Below are 18,497 nucleotides of genomic sequence, written 5' to 3'. Positions count from 1 at the left end.
CAACTACCGCCAGGCATTTTGTAAACATCCTGGGTGCAGACGTGAGACCAAAGGGCAGCACACAATACTGGAAGTGTTGCGTTCCCAGACGGAATCGAAGATACCTCCTGTGAGATGGAAGTATCGGGATGTGTGTATAAGCATCCTTTAAGTCCAGAGAGCATAGCCAATCGTTTTGCTGAATCATGGGGAGAAGGTTGCCAAGGGAAACCATCCTGAACTTTTCTCGGACCAGGTATTTGTTCAGGGCCCTTAGGTCTAGGATGGGACGCATCCCCCGTTTTCTTTGCACAAAGAAGCAGAAGCACAGCGAGGGCAGCTGACACCCGGGGCGGTTCGCCGTTGCGCCCCCCCCCCCCCCGGGTGCAGCAGGGGCGCACCCCCCCCCCCGGAGGCGCGCAACCCCCACCCGGAGCGCAGTCTTAACCACGGGGGGCGGGCGGGAGGACCGCTCCACCCCGAGTGCAGTCGCTGGGAGCTGCATCAGCTCCGTTGGTTCCCCTGCTCTCTCTGCCCCGGAACAGGAAGTAACCTGTTCCGGGGCAGAGAGAGCAGTGAACAAGCAGAGACGACACCCCTCCCCCCAGCGGCGTGCACCGGGGCGAACCGCCCCACTGCCCCCCCTTCCTACGCCACTGCAAAGAAGTACCTGGAATAGAATCCCAGCCCTTCTTGCCCTGATGGAACGGGCTCCCGGCATCCTTCGGCACCCAGTACTGAGCTTAGAAGGAGACTGATGACGATGCTTCTTCGCCTTCGCTCGATGCACGTCATCGATACTCCTCAGTATCGACGAGGAAGACGTGGAATCCACACACCTCCTCGGTGTCAGGTCCGAGAGTGGTCTGTCCCATTGGGCCTGCGTAGCAGGAGACTTCGAGGCAGGTGGAGACCCACTCAATGGTTCACTGCTCCTAGCGTGTGGTTTCCGGACAGCCATTACCTCCGCACTCCGCACTCCCAAGGTCGATGCCATCTCCGGTGCTGATATCGACGCTGCCGACTGCGGTACCGATGTCGACGTTGACGCCGAAGAACCGGGCGAAGCTCCAAAAAGATGATCCCGAAGAGCTTTCCTCGACCGTGTCCGCATTTATAAACTAAGTCACAACTTACATGCGTCTGGGCGATGGTCCGGCCCAAGGCACTGAAGGCACCACACGTGAGGGCCACTACACGAGATCGCCCGGTTGTACTGATTACACTTCTTGAAGCCGCTGGGCGTCCTCGATGACATGGACGGAAAAATAGCAGCAGCGAAATCAAAATTCTCAATTGTGCCAAAAATAAAGGCACAAAAAATGAGAAAAGAGGGCCGCGTCGAAAGCGAAAGAAAACTTAACAGGACCTAAAACTAAGAAACAAAGGGATTTTTTTTTATATTAAAGAGAAACAACTTAAATGAAAGAAAAAGCGAAGGAAAAGGGAGACAAAAACCGAAAAATCGGCGATGGCTCTTTGAGGGCACACGGAGAGAGACTGCAAGCAGTCACTCTCTACCGCAGAGAAAAAAAGAACTGAAGCAGGACTCTCGCGTGAGAGACGGGGAGGTGCACGCGCCCATGCGCTCGAAGGCTCTAGCAAACTTTTTGCTGCTAGGAAGATTTCCGTTCCTGGGGCTGCCGTGGACGTCACCCAATCGTGAGAACAAGCAGCCTGCTTGTCCTCGGCGAATCGAAGATACCTCCTGTGAGCTGGAAGTATCGGGATGTGTGTATAAGCAACCTTTAAGTCCAGAGAGCATAGCCAATCTTGTGTTACGTTCCTCACCTGGTTCCAGGCCTGCGCGGCCAATTCGCCGGCGAGGCGCAGTCCAGCAGAGATAGCCAGCTATTTTGGATGTGGTTTCTCCAGGATGGATCTGTTTCTGTTTCCCATTTCTGGCAGCCGTCATCTTGGTTGGATCAATGTCCGCAGCCATCTTGGATAGCTCAAGAGTCAGCCATCTTGGAAAGATCTTATCCTAGGAAGCCATCTTGGTGTTGATTAGCTTCAGGAAGGAAGCCCATATTTGGACGTAGGCATCTCTGCTGATGGGGGCAGCCACCTTGAATCAGCTGCACGTTTGAGATTGATTCCAACACTATATAAAGCCCTGCCTTCAGTCCTCAATTGTTCTGAGGAGTTGCTGTCGAGTGCTGTTCACCGAATAGCTTCTGTTCCTGTTTTCCTGTGTACTGGACCTTGGCTAGTTTTCATGGATTTCGCTTGTTTGCTGCCTGCCTTGACCCTGGACTGCTTTTGATTATTCTCACCTATCGGAGTACTGGTTCTGGACTGTGTCTGTTGTCTGCCATCCTGGTCAACGGCTGTGCAACCCCGCCGGTTCCAGAAGTCCTGGTGGCCACCTGCAGCTGGGAGCTCAACTCTCAGTGAACGGTGGTCGCTTCCCAGGTGAAGCTAGGGGTTGTCTGGCTGCCTGACCGAATGCATCACTCCATCTCAGCCGTGCTCAGTCGGGGCACAGGGGCTCACTACTACCGGGTCATAACATCTTGTTCCTGAATCATAGGAAGAAGGGTGCCCAGGGAAACCATCCTGAACTTTTCTCGGACTAGGAATTTGTTCAGGGCCCTTATGTCTAGGATGGGACGCACCCCCCCCCCCCCTTTCTTTTGCACAAGGAAGTACTTGGAATAGAATCCCAGCCCTTCTTGCCCTGGTGGAACGGGCTCGACCGCATTGGTGCTGAAAAGGGCGGAGAGTTCCCCTGCAAGCACCTGCCTGTGCTAGAAGCTGAAGGACTGAGCTCCCGGTGGGCAATTTGGAGGTCTGGAGATCAAATTGAGGGAGTATCCTAACCAGACTATTTGAAGAACCCACCGGTTGGAGGTTATGAGAGGCCACCTTTGGTGAAACAATTTTAACCTCCCTCCGACTGGCAAGCAATCCGGCATGGACACTTTTACAGCGGCTATGCTCAACTGGAGCCAATCAAAAGCCCGTCCCTTGCTTTTGCTGGGGAGCTGCAGGGGCCTGTCTGGGTGCATGCTGTTGACGAGAACGAGCACGCTGGGGATGAACCTGAAAAGGCTGTCGAGAAGGAGGACTGTACCTATGCTTGTTATAAGCATAGGGAGCATTCTTCCTTCCCCGGAAAAATAGTCTACCTGATGAGGTAATAGCAGAAGGTGCCCGGCGGGAGAGATTGTCCATAGCGGTTTCCCGCTGAGTGATCTGATCAACCACTTGTTCAACTTTCTCACCAAAAATATTATCCCCCGGCAAGGAACATTCGCATTCTGCTGCTGGACTCGATTGTCCAGGTCAGAGGCACGCAGCCATGAGAGTCTGCGCATCACTATACCTTGGGCAGCAGTTCTGGATGCAACATCAAAAGAAACGTAAGCACCCCTGGACAGGAATTTACGACATGCCTTCTGCTGCCTGACCACCTCCTGAAAAGGCTTGGCCTGCTCCGGAGGGAGCTTATCAACCAAGTCCGCCAGTTGCTTCACTGTGTTCCTCAAGTGAATGCTCGTGTAGAGCTGGTAAGATTGAATTTTGGCCACGAGTATAGAGGCCTGATACGTCCTTCTCCCAAAAAGAGTCCAGGGTTCTAGATTCTCTTCCCGGAGGCGCTGAGGCAAAGTCTCTAGAACTCCTGGCTCTCTTGAGAGCGGAATCCACAACCATAGAGTCGTGAGGTAACTGCGACTTCATCAGCTCAGGTTCTCCGTGAATCCGATATTGGGACTCAGCTTTCTTGGGAATGGTGGAATTACTTAGTGGTTTCATCCAGTTCCGCATAAGAGTCTCCTTGAGTACATTATGCAAAGGAACCGTGGATGACTCCTTAGGTGGCGAAGGATAGTCAAGGACCTCAAGCATCTCAGTCCTGGGCTCATCCTCAGATACCACAGGGAAGGGAATAGCCACAGACATTTCCCGGACAAATGAAGAGAAAGAAAGACGCTCCAGGGGAGAAAGCTTTCTTTCTGGAGAAGGAGCAGGATCAGAGGGAAGACCACAAGACTCCTCAGAAGAAAAATACCTGGGATCTTGCCCTTCATCCCACGAGGCATCGTCATCGGTATTGGACAAGAGTTCCTTAACTGCAGTCCGAATCCGGGCCTGTCTCTCCGCTGAGGAACCATATCCTCGATGGCGATGTCGAGAAGTCGACTTTCATGCCGACAGCAATGAAGCTCCCTCCAGCGATGTCGACGGGGAGTCGACCTGGTTGGCAGCCGAGGCCGATGTCGCAGGCGGCACCGGCGTCGCAGACCTCACCACAGGCAGAGAGCCTTCTGCCGCTTCATTCGACGGTACGGAGGGCGCAAGCACCACCGGTACCGGAGCAGACTGACGCAGCAACCGTTCCAGAAGACCTGCAAGAATGGCTCGGATGCGCTCATCCAGAGTCGCTGTCGAGGAAGGCTGCGGGGTTGGTGCAGAAATCTGCGGCAGAATCTGTAGAGGTTGGAGGCGGTACCTGGCTGCCCGAAGACCGACGCACCCACACCTCTTGATTGGAGGGTGAGCGTTCCTCCTAGCGTCGGTGCTTCACAGGTGCCGAATCCTTCGACGCCCTGGAGCTCCCGGTACCGTGCTTGGAAGGAGACTGATGACGATGCTTCTTCGCCTTCGCTCGATGCACGTCATCGATACTCCTCGGTACCGACGAGGACGTGGAATCCACACATCTCCTCGGGGTCGAGTCCCGAGAGTGGTCGGTCCCGGTGGGCCTGCACAGCAGGAGTCTTCGAGACAGGTGGAGACCCACCTGATGGCTCACTGCGCCCAGCATGTGGTGGTTTCCGGACAGCCATTACCTGCACTCCTGAAGTCGATGCCATCTCTGGTGCCGATGTTGACGCCAAGGAACCGGACAAAGCTTCGAAAAGGTGGTCCCGAAGAGCTTGTCTCGACGCCTGTGTCCACTTTTTCAAGCTAAGACACAACTTACATGCATCTGGGCAATGGTCAGGCCCAAGGCACTGAAGGTACCACGCGTGGGGGTCGTTACACGAGATAGTCCAGTTCCACCGAGTACACTTCTTGAAGCCGCTGGGAGTCCTCGATGACATGGACGGAAAAATAGCGGCAGCGAAATGAAAATTCGCAATTGTACCAAAAATGAGAGCACAAAAAAGAGAAACCGCGTATGCACAGCCTAAGAGGTCCACGGTGGAAGCGAAAGGAAACTTTAGAGGGCAAAAACTAGAACGTATAGGAATCTACTTTTTTTTTTTACTTTAAAAGGCACGGTAGGAGAAAAACAAAGAAAAACGGAGAAAAATCAGGAAAACAGCGGAAGGCTCTCTGAAGGGGACAGAAGAGACGCAAATTGCTGCCTTTTTTCACCACGGGGAAAAAGGTAACTGAGCGGGTCTCTCGCACGACAGGCAACAACAAGGGTGCGCGCGCCAGAAGGTTCTCTCAAAGCTTTTGAAGACCGTTTGCTTTGAAAAATTCCATTGTGGGGGCCGCCGTGGATGCCAAACCAATCGTGAGAACAAGCAGCCTGCTTGTCCTCGGAGAAACTGATAGAATCCTATCATGTAGTGGACTTTGATCCTGGGGAACTGAGTTCAATTCCCACTGCAGCTCTGGGCAAGTCACTTAACCCTCCACTGCCCCAGGTACAAAATAAGTAACTGAATATAATATGTAAACCGCTTTGATTGTACCACATAAAGGTGGTAGATCAAGTCCCATTTCCTTACCTGTATACTTTGCTCATACTCCAGCCAAACTCTGTCCATGTGCACGCTCACTGACAAAGCAAGCACTATCAAACCATGGCACCATAGGCACCCAGTATAAGATGCTTGGACAGGCTAAGCCTCCCCTGCTGTGCTCTGAGAGGTTTAAATTGTTGATTTACCTCCATCCTCACAGCAGGAGCTGCAGTGAAAGCCCTCTAGCCTTGTGTAACCAATTGTAGAAATTGGTTTATGGTTCGTTACCTTACTGCTGGGAGAGCAGGGGGAGGGGGTTGGCTGGGTTGCCAGGGAGATATTTAACGAGGATGACTTCCTGACCTGCACTGAGAACAGATAGCAGCAGAATCGGACAACCAGACAACAAAGGTAGAAAAGATCATTTTATTTTCATTATAGTGTTTGGAATATGTCCACTTTGAGAAACAGGTGCTCAACATTAAAAGTTTATATTTATTTACTTATTTATGGCATTTTATCCCACATTAAACATGAATTAGGGTGTTTTGTGGCTCTACATGAGAATTGTGATGATATGATCCCTTGTTTCATATTGTTGACAGTCTGCATTTTCCGTATGGGTGGTATATTGGTGTATTAGGTTCTGTCCAGTGTAATATTTATGGTACAGTAAGGTTCTGAGTGTGTTTTTGCACAAAGTTGTGCATAGTGTTTTGCAGTTGAGCGATTGTGCTTAGACTATGCTTTGAGCAACCACTTTATTCTTTGACATATGATACATATCTAATATCTAAATTTAATAAAAGGTATTAATTGTGACTTTTATTTTTATTTATTTATTTTTTTCTGTGTGTTATCAGACAATTATGGATTGAAGCTCCACCCCTGGCCCCACCCCTAACCACACCCCCTTTAGCCTCCACAAATAGTTGGACCACCGACCGCCTATGCATGGCACATACTTTCCACTAAAAAGTATCCTGTAAGAGGTAATTTATGTGCATAAATTCACAGACTATTGCCATTTAAACACCTGCCTGCTACCAAAAACTAGGCAGCTCCTTATAGGAATTTCCCCTTAGTGGGTGAGTAGATAAAAGTGGAGGAATGATCTTTTATCGGTGTGAATGTATTCTTAATTTTTTCACCAAATACATTATTTCCAAGAAATGGCATGTCAGCCAAGCTGTCACAACTGTGGCCATGAACCCTCTTTTGACTCACCTTTTCTGCCGGTCAGCTCAAGAGCTGGCTTATCTGCATGGTTGTGTTTGTGTTCCAAGCCTCACTTTGGTGTTGAGTTTGTATTTCCTGTCTCTGTACTGTAGGGTTTCCACTTCCTCTGTGTTTCAAGCCTCACTTTGGGTTCTGTGTATTTCCTCTCTCTGTCCTGTTATAAGGAAGTGGTTCACTTGTATGCAGGGCCTTTGCACTGCCAAAGGTCCCCAGGTTAGTCGGTGTGCAGTTGCACTTCTGCCTTGTTTTAGTCTGTATGTCTGTATGCACTTGTGTGCCTTGTCTCCTTAATTGTGGTGCCTGTGTGCACTTCTGCCTTTAGCCTTAGTTCTATTGTTTGTTTGTCTGTTTGTTTGCTTTGTGTCCTGTCTAGTCTGTATTGCTAGTTCTAGTCCCTTCTACCTGAGCTTCAGCCATTGCTCTGTTGTTTGTCAGCTTTGTATCCTGCCTAGCCTGCCTTGTTTGTTCTTTTCCCCTCTGACCTTCAGTCCCTGTTCAGTCAAGCTTGTTTCAGTATCCTATACCCTGTGTGACAATCCTGAGTCCTGAATCCTGTTTTAGTCAAGCTTGTTTTGTATCCAGTGTCCGGTGTGAGAATCCTGTTTTTCCAGTAAGTCTGGTCCAGCATTTCTTGTCTACCAGCTCTGTCCTGCAGGCGCCCGCACCTAGGGACTCAACCTCTGGGGAACGGTGGTCAGCGCGGGTGAAGTCTGGTTGCTCCAGTCCTGTTATTCCAGTCTAGTCCATTCCAGTATTTGGGTCCAGCCAAGCCAAGTCCGTTCCAGATTCCAGCTCCATCCTTGCTAGTTTGTTCAGTCCTGGTTGGGGGATTTTATCTGCTGCTGCTCCTCCTCCTCAACAGTAGCCCAAGGGCTCACATTGTTCCAGTGTCCGAGAGCTTGAGACCGTGACACAAGCAGTCATACAGATCTTCCCAAAGGCCCAATGCTGAAGGCTGAGCATTTGCTGCCTATTCATTGTCATATACAGTACAAATTACCTATGGCTACAGCTTACATTCTACAGGCAGTTTCATAAGCATTGTAGATTGTTCTAATGAGATGTAGGTCACATTTATCAATGTTATAAAGCAATGTAAATAACTGACGAGTTCATTGTGGGATAAACGATTTTGTACAGCTATAGCCTACTCAATGAATGACAGTGCAACATATAGAGCTGCTATTCTAGAATTAAGTTTGGAAAATTCTCCTACTTCACTGCGTCCAGTATTTTGTCTAGTACAGCATTACCCTCCTGCCATCTGATATCTTCAAGACTGCCTCAGAGATCACTTATTGATGTTGAAGTTGGGACTTTACTGAGGTCATTTTCGAAAGAGGATGCCCATGTTTTGACATAAATCAAAAGATGGACGTCCTTCTCCCAGGATCGTCCAAATTGGTATAATCTAAAGCCGATTTTGGACGTCCCCAACTGCTTTCCGTTGCAGGGAAGGCCAAAAGTTCAAGGGGGTGTATCGGAGACGGGACTTGGGCCTAACACTTGGACGTTCTTGACCCATAATCGAAAGAAACAAGGACATCCCTGACAAACACTTGGACGACTTTACCTGGTCATGTTTTTCTTATGACCAAGGGACAAAAAGGTGCCCGAAATAACCAGATGGCCACCGGAGAGAATCAGGGATGACCTCTCCTTACTCCGCCAGTGGTCACTAACCCCCTCCCACCCTCAAAAAAACAACTTTAAAACCTTTTTTTTGCCAGCCTCAGGTCCATCGCAGCAGTGTGCAGGTCCCTGGAGCAGTTTTAGTGGGTGCAGTGCACCTCAGGCAGGCGGACCCAGGCCCATCCCCCCTACCTGTTACACATGTTGTGGTAAATGTGGAGCCCTCCAAAACCCACCACAAACCCACTGTACCCACATCTAGGTGCCCCCCTTCACCCATAAGGGCTATGGTAGTGGTGTACAGATGTGGGGAGTGGGTTTTGGGGGGCTCAGCACCTAAGGTGAGGGAGCTATGCACTTGGGACCAATTTGTGAAGTCCACTGCAGTGCTCCCTAGGGTGCCCGGTTGGTGTCCTGGCATGTGAGGGGGACCAATGCACTACGAATGCTGGCTCCTCCCACGACCAAATGACTTGGATTTAGTTGTTTTTGAGATGGGCGTCCTCAGTTTCCATTATGGGTGAAAACCGGGGACGACCATCTCTAAGTTCGCCTATCTCAACATTTAGGTCAACCATCTCTAAAGTCGACCTAAATGTTGAGATTTGGGCATCCCCGACCGTATTATCGAAACGAAAGATGGATGCCCATCTTGTTTCGATAATACGGGTTTCCCCGCCCCTTCACCGGGACGTCCTTAGAGATGGGCATCCCCGTTCGATTATGCCCCTCCACATTAAACACTCTCTTACTGAATTGTGCTATTCCAGTTATGATAATGTGAGTATTTTAGGAGTGATAGCTGACACTGAGTTGACTTTTCATCTTCACATGTCAAATGTGATCGAGAAATGTTTTTCCCAGTTACTTCAGATTCATTCTACTTGTAATATATTGACACCCAAAGCACTTCATGTTTTGCTTCATTCTTTAGTTGGAGTATAGTAATGCTCTGTTTGTAAGGCTTCCAACAAGGGAAATCCGACAGTTACAGCTTATGCAGAATGTGGCCATTAAAATCAACTCCAGTACGACAGGTTTGACCATGTCACGCCACTGCTGAAGGCTGAGCATTGTCTGCCTATTCATTGTCACATACAGTACAAGTTACCTACAGTGATACATACTATAAAATCTTCTGATATACAAACTTTTCTAGCTCATTTGTTGTTACCCATCCTCTCCACTCTTCCCAACATAATTTGGTCTGTGTTCCTTCTTTCCGGCAAATTTTTCATAAGGGCCCTGTTTACTAAGCTGCACTATAGGCAGCCACAATATTCCTATGGGCGCCTACACAGCGTGCCTTAATTTTGTGCACGTGCTAAAAACGCTAGCGCACCTTAGTAAACAGAGCCCTACATTTAGGGACTATCCTTGGTGCTGGGCCTGCCCTCTGGAATAAACTTCCTTTAGCTCTTTTGGAGCCTTCTTTGAAAAATTGTAGGGAGCACTTGAAAACTCACCTTATCTGAGAAGCTTATGATGGCTGATTCCCTAATCCTACTTGCCCTTCAGTCCTGGGATTGACAGTGCAGGGGGGTGGGGTGCTGTGGCTGCACCAGTATCATAAGGTTTTGCTTTTCTTTTCTCTCTGTCCTGTTATTACTGTATTTCTGTTTCTGGTTTTATGCTATATTAATGTATTTTATGCTGTAAACGCTTGGACTGTTTGCCCTTGAGCAGTGTAACAAATACAATTAAACTTAAAACTTGAAAATTAGCCTTATCAGGTGGGAAGGGGGGGCTTTTTTCTATTAAGGAAATCCCTGGGAAACATCTTTGAACACAAGTCATTCAGGGATATCATGATTGTTTCTGAGCACAAGATACAAGCAATGCCTGTTACTGTCATTAAGTGAAGTGTGAGACAGACACCAGTTAGAACAACAAAGGAATACCACAACTTATGGCAAAATGATATATCAAAGCTTAACATAACACTTTAGAATTTAGAGGAAAAGTATTTATAGTCTGGATGTTTTTCATCATTTTTCAGTCACAAGTTCACTCTACTCTCTTGGAAATTATACTAAAATTAACTGTTTGATAATCAAAATGATTTAACCAGCCAGAAATGGCAACTGACCAGTTTTGTTTGGGGCTTTCTGCTAATTTTTGGCAGCACTTAACTTATAATCGCTGCTGAAAATTAGTAGTTTGCGCCTAAGTGAAACTGGCTATTTTGAAGGCATTCCAGGGATGAAATTGGCACTTGGTCAGTTAAGTGCCGATATTCAGCACTTAACCAGCCAGGGTAACCGCATAAATGGAACCATATAACCCCAGTCCTTTATGTGGCAACCCATGGCCAGCTCAGTTCTGAATATCGACTTAACCAGCCATGTGTTTGCCAGCACCGCATAAACCAGATATTCAATGGCCTGGCAAAATGCTCACCACTGCCAGCTGAATATTCACCCCTAAAATGTTCAATGTTTTCTCTATTATTTATTATATTATATCTTGCATAAACATCTAAGCGGGTTCCAAATAGATATACAATAAAATAAGGCAGTGCTGATCACAATCAACTTCAACTGTATTCACTCATGAAGTCAAAAAGGAATGCATAGAACAAGTGTTCTTTCAGAAATTTCTTATATTGCTGCATCCCAGCAGTTAACCTCAGTGTTCCAGGCAATTTGTTCCAAATGAAAGGACCCGCTACTGAGATAGCAGCCTCTCAGGTTTCAGCATATCACATCTGTGTCACTCTATCAAGTGATAACCTCATACCCATCTCGGATCTCAAAGAGCGGTATGGCTGATAATTTGATCCAATTTAGTTACTTACTCAACTGCACAAATTCGAACCACAGATGTAAATCTAGATGTAAGTTTATGCCTTCCTACTGTTCCACCAGCAGACATGGAAGCCACAATCTGAATGTTTTCTAAGCCAACCCACTCAAGGTTCTCATCATAAAATCCATGATACGTTAACACCTTTAATAGAACACAAAAAAGTAACATTTTAAAAAATGCATATTAAAATAAAAGAAACTACAATATAATAAAAAATGGATTCGGGTAGCATCTTTTTTTTCTAAAGAGGTAGTGGAGAAGTGGGGTAGTGGTTAGAACAATGAGCTCAAATCCTCTCCCTCTGATGTTTCTTGTAACTTGGACAAGTTATTCAGCCTCAATTGTATTAGATACAAGCTAAGAGGCCTATTTACTAGCTTGCTGTAAAACAGCACTAATTAAATAGTAACAAATAAATGGACCTCAGAACATGGGAGTATAATGCAGTATAACATAACTTCTCACTGCCACCAAGGTCACTTCTAACAACGCAGATACTCCATCAGCAACCAACCTTGCGAAATACTTCAATGAAAAAATCATAAAACTCAGACTCATGATACCCACTAACACAATGGACTACACAAATATCCTTGAATGCCTGGACCCAAATCCTGGAGAACACCCAGCAGATCGATCATGGACCAACTTTGACACGCTCTCATCAAAAGAAATCTCACATTGGCTAGGAAAATACGCCAAATCGCAATGCAAATTAGACACATGCCCTAACAGTCTAATAAGATCTGCACCCAAACAGTTCAAAACAGACCTCATCAAACACAAACTATAGGCTCCAAAATGGACTCTTTCCCACAGATAAAGGAAACATCCTACTCACTCTGTTACCAAAAGATGCTAAAAAAAGCACAATGGACCTAACCAATTATCGACCAGTAGCATCCATTCTACTAATAACCAAACTCATGGAAGGCATAGTGACGAAACAATTGACTGAATACCTAAATAAATACTCAATTCTACACGAGTCCCAATCAGTATTCCGGACGAATCACAGCACCGAAACTGTACTAGTGTCCGCAATGAACGCATTGAAACAAGCAATTGCGACTGGTAACAACAACCTCCTCCTGCAATTCGACATGTCCAATGCCTTTGACATGGTTAACCATGATATACTACTACATATACTAGAATACTTCGGAGTAGAAGGCACTGTTCTCAAATGGTTCAAAGGATTCCTGACCACAAGATCATACCAAGTAACAACGAATGAGGACAGATCACCACCATGGATACTTGAGTGTGGAGTTCCCCAAGGATCCCCTCTCTCACCAACACTATTCAATCTAATGATGATACCTCTAGCCAAGCTACTAGCCAAGCAAAACCTTAACCCCTACATTTATGCAGATGACGTCACAATTTACATTCCATTCAAACATGATCTAAATGAAATCACCAACGAGATCAACCAAAGCCTCCAAATAATGCACACATGGGCAAACGCATTCCAATTAAAACTTAACGCAGAAAAAACACAATGCCTCGTACTCACCTCACAACATAACACAAAAAACTTCAATACCATAACCACACCATACTGTCCACTTCCGGTCTTAAAAAACTTGAAAATTCTTGGAGTCACCATCGATCAAAATCTCACTCTCGACACCCACGTGAAAAACACGACCAAAAAGATATTCTACACCATGTGGAAACTTAAAAAAGTAAAACCTTTCTTCCCAAGATACATCTTCCGTACCCTGGTACAGTCAATGGTAATAAGTCACCTCGACTATTGCAATGCACTGTACGTTGGATGCAAAGAACAGACAATCAAAAAACTCCAAACTGCCCAGAATACGGCCGCCAGACTCATATTTGGAAAAACTAAATATGAAAGTGCAAAACTAATAAGAGAGAAACTTCACTGGCTCCCAATTAAGGAACGCAATGCGTTCAAGATCTGCACAATTGTACACAAAATCATTCATTCAGACGCTCCAATATACATGTTAAACCTCGTGGACCTACCTCCCAGAAACGCCATAAGATCATCTCGCAAATTTCTCAACCTGCACTACCCCAGCTGCAAAGGACTGAAGTACAAACTGATGCATGACACTACCTTCTCGTACAAGAGCACGCAATTATGGAATGCATTACCCGCAGACCTGAAAGCAATTAACGGAACAACTAGCTTTCGAAAATCTCTGAAAACATTCTTCAACAAGGCCTACAATAAACACCTATAATCACTCTAAGGCACCTCACCAACCTGCTCAATTATGAAAGGTCACCTTATACAATTATCCTTATCACTACCTTCCTTCTCCCTCTTACCGTCCTTGATCGTCACACATTACTAACTGTATCTAATATATTGTTACGATAATGTCAACAAATCTATGTAAGCCACATTGAGCCTGCAAATAGGTGGGGGAATGTGGAATACAAATGCAATAAATAAAAATTAATAAAAAATATTTATTGAAACATTCCTTCATTCAATCTTTGGTCCAAAGAGTCCATAAAGCCTCTAAAAAATATCACAAATTTTTCAAAACAAATTTATTTGCACTTAAAAAATTAACTGACTACAATCTCAAATTATTGCTTTTAGTCAATGTCTCAAAACAGGATGCCAACATTGCAAATTGAAGCAATTGGTGGTTTTATCAAGATTTTTTTTTTTTTAATTACTGCAAACTCAAGTGAAAAAAAATTGGAAAACTTGTGATATTCTTAGAAGCTTTATGGACTTTTTGGACTAATGACTGAATAAAGATGTTTTTCAATAAATTATAAGGCAGTGAGAATTTATTATATTATGCTACATTATACTCTATTTTCGGAGGTCCATTTATTTTTGATTGTTACTGTTATTTAGTTTTTTTTGTTACATAGCTCTCCTAGGGAGGTTATTTTTGGTTGCCTTTATAAAACAGCATCTTTTTGCACTTCTCACATAGATGACTTGTATAAAGCACTAAGGGGGTAATTTCATAACTACCCAGACTGGATATGCTATGTTATGTTCTGTTTGTGAAACACTATTCTATAAGCTGGTGAATAAATACAGGTCACTTAAACAAAACTTGAAACCCAATCCATATACTTCTTAGACAAAACTCACAAAGTGGTTGCTTTATATAGATACCAAGTACAAAAAAACTAAGTAAAAAAAAAAACTAAGGGGAAAAGGCCTCAGAAAGTTTGTGGTAATACAGCACCCTATGGACTGGTCTGTGCTATGTCAATTAGAGCAATCCTTTATTCAGATCACATTCTAGCATTGGTGCTATGAAGATTAAAAACATTATGGAAACATAAGTGTGCTATGTTTAGAATGAAAAATAAGTTGAATAAAAATTGATAGGATTAAGGGGTTTTTCTGTCCAATGATAGAACGTGGTCTGAATGAGTATTGCTTTAATCGGCATAGCACAGACCAATCCGTAGGGTGATGTATTACTACAGACATTCTGAGGCTATTTCCCCTTAGTTTTTTTGAACTTAGTTTTTTGTACTTGGTATCTATATAAAGCATCCACTTTGATTTTTGCATAAATATAGGTGCCAACTGCACGTGTATGTTACAGAATTCTAACACTTAGGTGCATAATTAGTGCCAATAACTGAAAGTTACAGGCATAAGTGCTAGGCACTATTCTTGAACTGGTGTGTGAATGCTAGTTAGCGTGCAACTGCAAGGGGAGAATACACGAGTGGAGCATGGGCATATTATAGGCATATCATCAAACGTCAAATACAACTTATAGAATACTATCAGTTGTGCGCATTCCAAAGCACACTTAGATGCACCAACTTACACCAACCGCTGGCATGCTTAACTTTCAGCATGCCCAAGTGGTTTTGCACTAGTATTCTATAATAGTTAGGTGTGCCCAGAAGTAGTTATAGAATTGGCACTAAAAACGTCTCATCGTGGCACCTACACCTTGGCAGCAATTTACAGAATCGTCCCCGTATACTGCCTTCCTTGCACAAATTTGAAAAGTACACATGTAATTTCAATCCACCGACTATGCAAGATTTTCAAAGTAAAAGTATGCATATATGTTTCATTTGAAGAGTATTCTAGTTAATGTACCCACAGACATTAGCACTTGCTAATTTGTGCAATAAATTATTTTTGACTAAAAATACATGCATCTTTTTGAAAATTTGGAACAATGCACATAGTTCTAAACCCACCCCACCTGTTTAGGAGGCGGTAAGTGCTCCTGTGGTAACTGGACAGCGATTACCACCAGGTAAGCCCCCAGCGGTAAAAGTAAAAAATATTTCTGGTCGGGCTGGAAATGGCATTGGGGATGAGACTACTGCCAGCAGTAGTGCCAGATTGGTGTGTGCCAATGTAGCAGTAGCTCTACCATGGCATTGTAAAAGGACCTCCTAAATGTATCGCTTTAACTGCCAAAATACTTCATTATTCTCTATCTTCTATAGAAAAATTAGGGCAGCCATATCACTAAGCTAGAGTTCCAGTTTCATCGTTCTTACCAGCAGAATGGAAAGGAATAGGGGTGATAACACATGAAAAGAAGTGCATTTAAAAATATTTTACTGAACAGTTTCAATTGTAAATATTTTTTGGATCACAGTCTGGATACAAACTATGAACTCATTCCTCTGTGTGCATGCGCTCTTGTGGAATTTTCTGTTGCCCTAAACACAGGGTTCAGGTGACTTTTGAAAGGTTAAAAAAGTCATAGTTTTGTAAAATAAATATTCTGTTTAATAATACCCAATCTAAAAAATAACTCCATTACTTATCTGTAAGAGATAAGTACATAAGTAATGCCATACTGGGAAAAGACCAAAGGTCCATCGAGCCCAGCATCCTGTCCACGACAACGGCCAATCCAGGCCAAGGGCACCTGGCGAGCTTCCCAAATGTACAAACATTCTATACGTGTTATTCCAGGAATTGTGGATTTTTCCCCAAGTCCATTTAGTAGTGGTTTATGGACTTGTCCTTTAGGAAACCGTCTAACCCCTTTTTAAACTCTGCTAAGCTAACCGCCTTCACCACGTTCTCTGGCAACGAATTCCAGAGTTTAATTATGCGTTGGGTGAAGAAAAGTTTTCTCCGATTTGTTTTAAATTTATTACACTGTAGTTTCATCGCATGGTCCTTTAATTTTCGCGACCAAACCTCAAAAAGGTGCCCCAATTGACCAGATGACCACCGGAGGGAATGGCCCCTCAAAATGAGTTAAAATATCTATATATCTATTCAATCTCAGTGCAAATCCAGCCCTCCTACTTTATCCTTATGAAAATAGCTGTATCCTTCGCTGGACAGCTCCCAATCCATTCCACGCTTCCTTCACATACCAGATGCATTCAAGACTGTTGTTCATCACAGGCTGTACAGGCCGAGTTCATACCTAAGGCAACGCTGTTTTTTCACATACTTTCATTTTATACTAGTTTCACATATGCCAGGTGCTAATTTTCCATTTTAAAAAAGGGCAATATCCCCCCCCCCCCCCCCAACACACACACACATGGGTTCAACATGACAGTCTTCTAAAGTGTTATATTATTCTAACTACAATTAAACCTATACAGTTTTAATTTAAGTGTTCTTACCTGCTGCAGAAAAGCTACAAGAGTGCTAGTTCCCCATTTATCGGGTTTAGGAAGATTGATGTCTTTTAGGTAAAGCACCAGTCTTTCACAGTCTTTTGGCCTATAAACTCGTCCAGTATTGGTACTAATTACCAAGCAAGTCTGGCTCAGTTTTTGTAATACATGATGAGAAGAAGTTTGTGCACTGCAGTGAACTGTGGCAATCTGTGTGGATCGAAGTTGTGAAAAGGCATAACGAAGAAGGAGCCTGAACAAAATAAATCCAGACAGTAATTTTAAAAAACACTGTAATAGAAAATAAATGAGTCATTAGCTGAGCATATCAATTTTAGTTTGGCTTAACTATATGCTAACCAAAGGAACAAATCAAATAGTCACATAGTAACAATATCATTCTGCAAGGCTCACTAAACAAGTGTGTGGGTGTGAGGTGTAATTTTATAAAGCTTTGTCCATATGTAAAGACCATTTTGCATGCAGAAAATGGCTTTTGTAAAACTGTGCACCTACATGCATGTATAAAAAGTATACATATGGAAAACGTGAACCAGTTCTTTTACATGATCAGTATGTAGGCATTCCCGGTGGTATAGTATAGGTGACACCAATAAGATTTACAATGTACAAGCACGTTTTATAAAATATGTAGATACACAGAGAGAATGTTAGCACGGCTTTTACACTTTTTTTCAGAGCAGGTGTAAATTCCTTCATAGTTATCTGTGTGCTGCTGAGGCTGGTTCTAAAAGCCTATGTTTTTAAAAAATAAAAAAATTCTTTGAGAGGAATAAAGCGCACATTAATAAACAGTGGAAGGAAACCCCTTCATAACTGATAATTATAATCCTACTGAGTAACATATCAAAACCAATTTTAAAGTATAAATGCTTTCACCAGCTTTCAAAGTTTTTAAATTAGTGCACTTATAATTCATGATGGGCTACCACAGGCAACAAAGCTCTTCTACTTTTAACTCATAAGTTTTTGTTTTTTTAACCAATAATGCTCATTTCAAAAAATTGTGCATGAATTAAAAAAAAAATATATATTTTAAACTTATCTTCAAATGTTGTCATGGGTCCCGATGTGGACCACGTTTCTCATGCCACTGTTTCAAGGCATCCACATACAGTCTTTAATGTCTGGGTAAGTACCTACTGTCATAAAAATATTGAAAAACTTTTAAAATCTTATATTCATAATTCTTTAATGGGTAATTAGCAATATTGATTACCAAATACATTTCTGACAGGAAAAAGGAAAATGAACAACATACCCCATAAATAGTCCTCATTTTAACATGTGAAAGATGCCAGACTAAACCTGAAGTAAGTACAATCCCATTTAAACCAATCTCTAAGGGGCTTAGTTTACCGGTATGATGTATCCTATCCTGAGACGATCCCATTCAAAAATGTTTTGTATTTGTCACAGGAATGCCCACCATTCCACTTCACGGTTCAAACCTGTTTGCTCAATTGTTTCCCAATTATAAATCCATTTTTTGTTCCAATCGACCCAGGTGCTCAGCAAGATCTCCTCCTCTTGGCAGTATTGGGACTTCCAAAACCACAAATTTCAGATCTTCCAAATTGTGAATATTCATCC

The 18,497-nt window shown here is 44.0% G+C and overlaps 1 protein-coding gene across 1 annotated transcript in view; it reads right to left on the bottom strand.

Annotated features, from left to right (window-relative positions):
- The window catches only part of DYNC2H1 (dynein cytoplasmic 2 heavy chain 1), a 1,078,189-nt gene that overhangs the window by 587,157 nt on the left and 472,535 nt on the right, over positions 1-18,497 (bottom strand). The window contains 2 exon segments of the mRNA XM_030202388.1: positions 11,293-11,444; positions 16,890-17,136. Of these exon segments, the coding sequence (XP_030058248.1) occupies positions 11,293-11,444; positions 16,890-17,136 (399 nt within the window).

Source organism: Microcaecilia unicolor, chromosome 4, assembly GCF_901765095.1.
Source record: "Microcaecilia unicolor chromosome 4, aMicUni1.1, whole genome shotgun sequence".
Lineage (NCBI taxonomy): Eukaryota > Metazoa > Chordata > Amphibia > Gymnophiona > Siphonopidae > Microcaecilia > Microcaecilia unicolor.
Note: the sequence above shows the minus strand (reverse complement) of the source record. Positions and strands in the feature narration are given on the sequence as shown.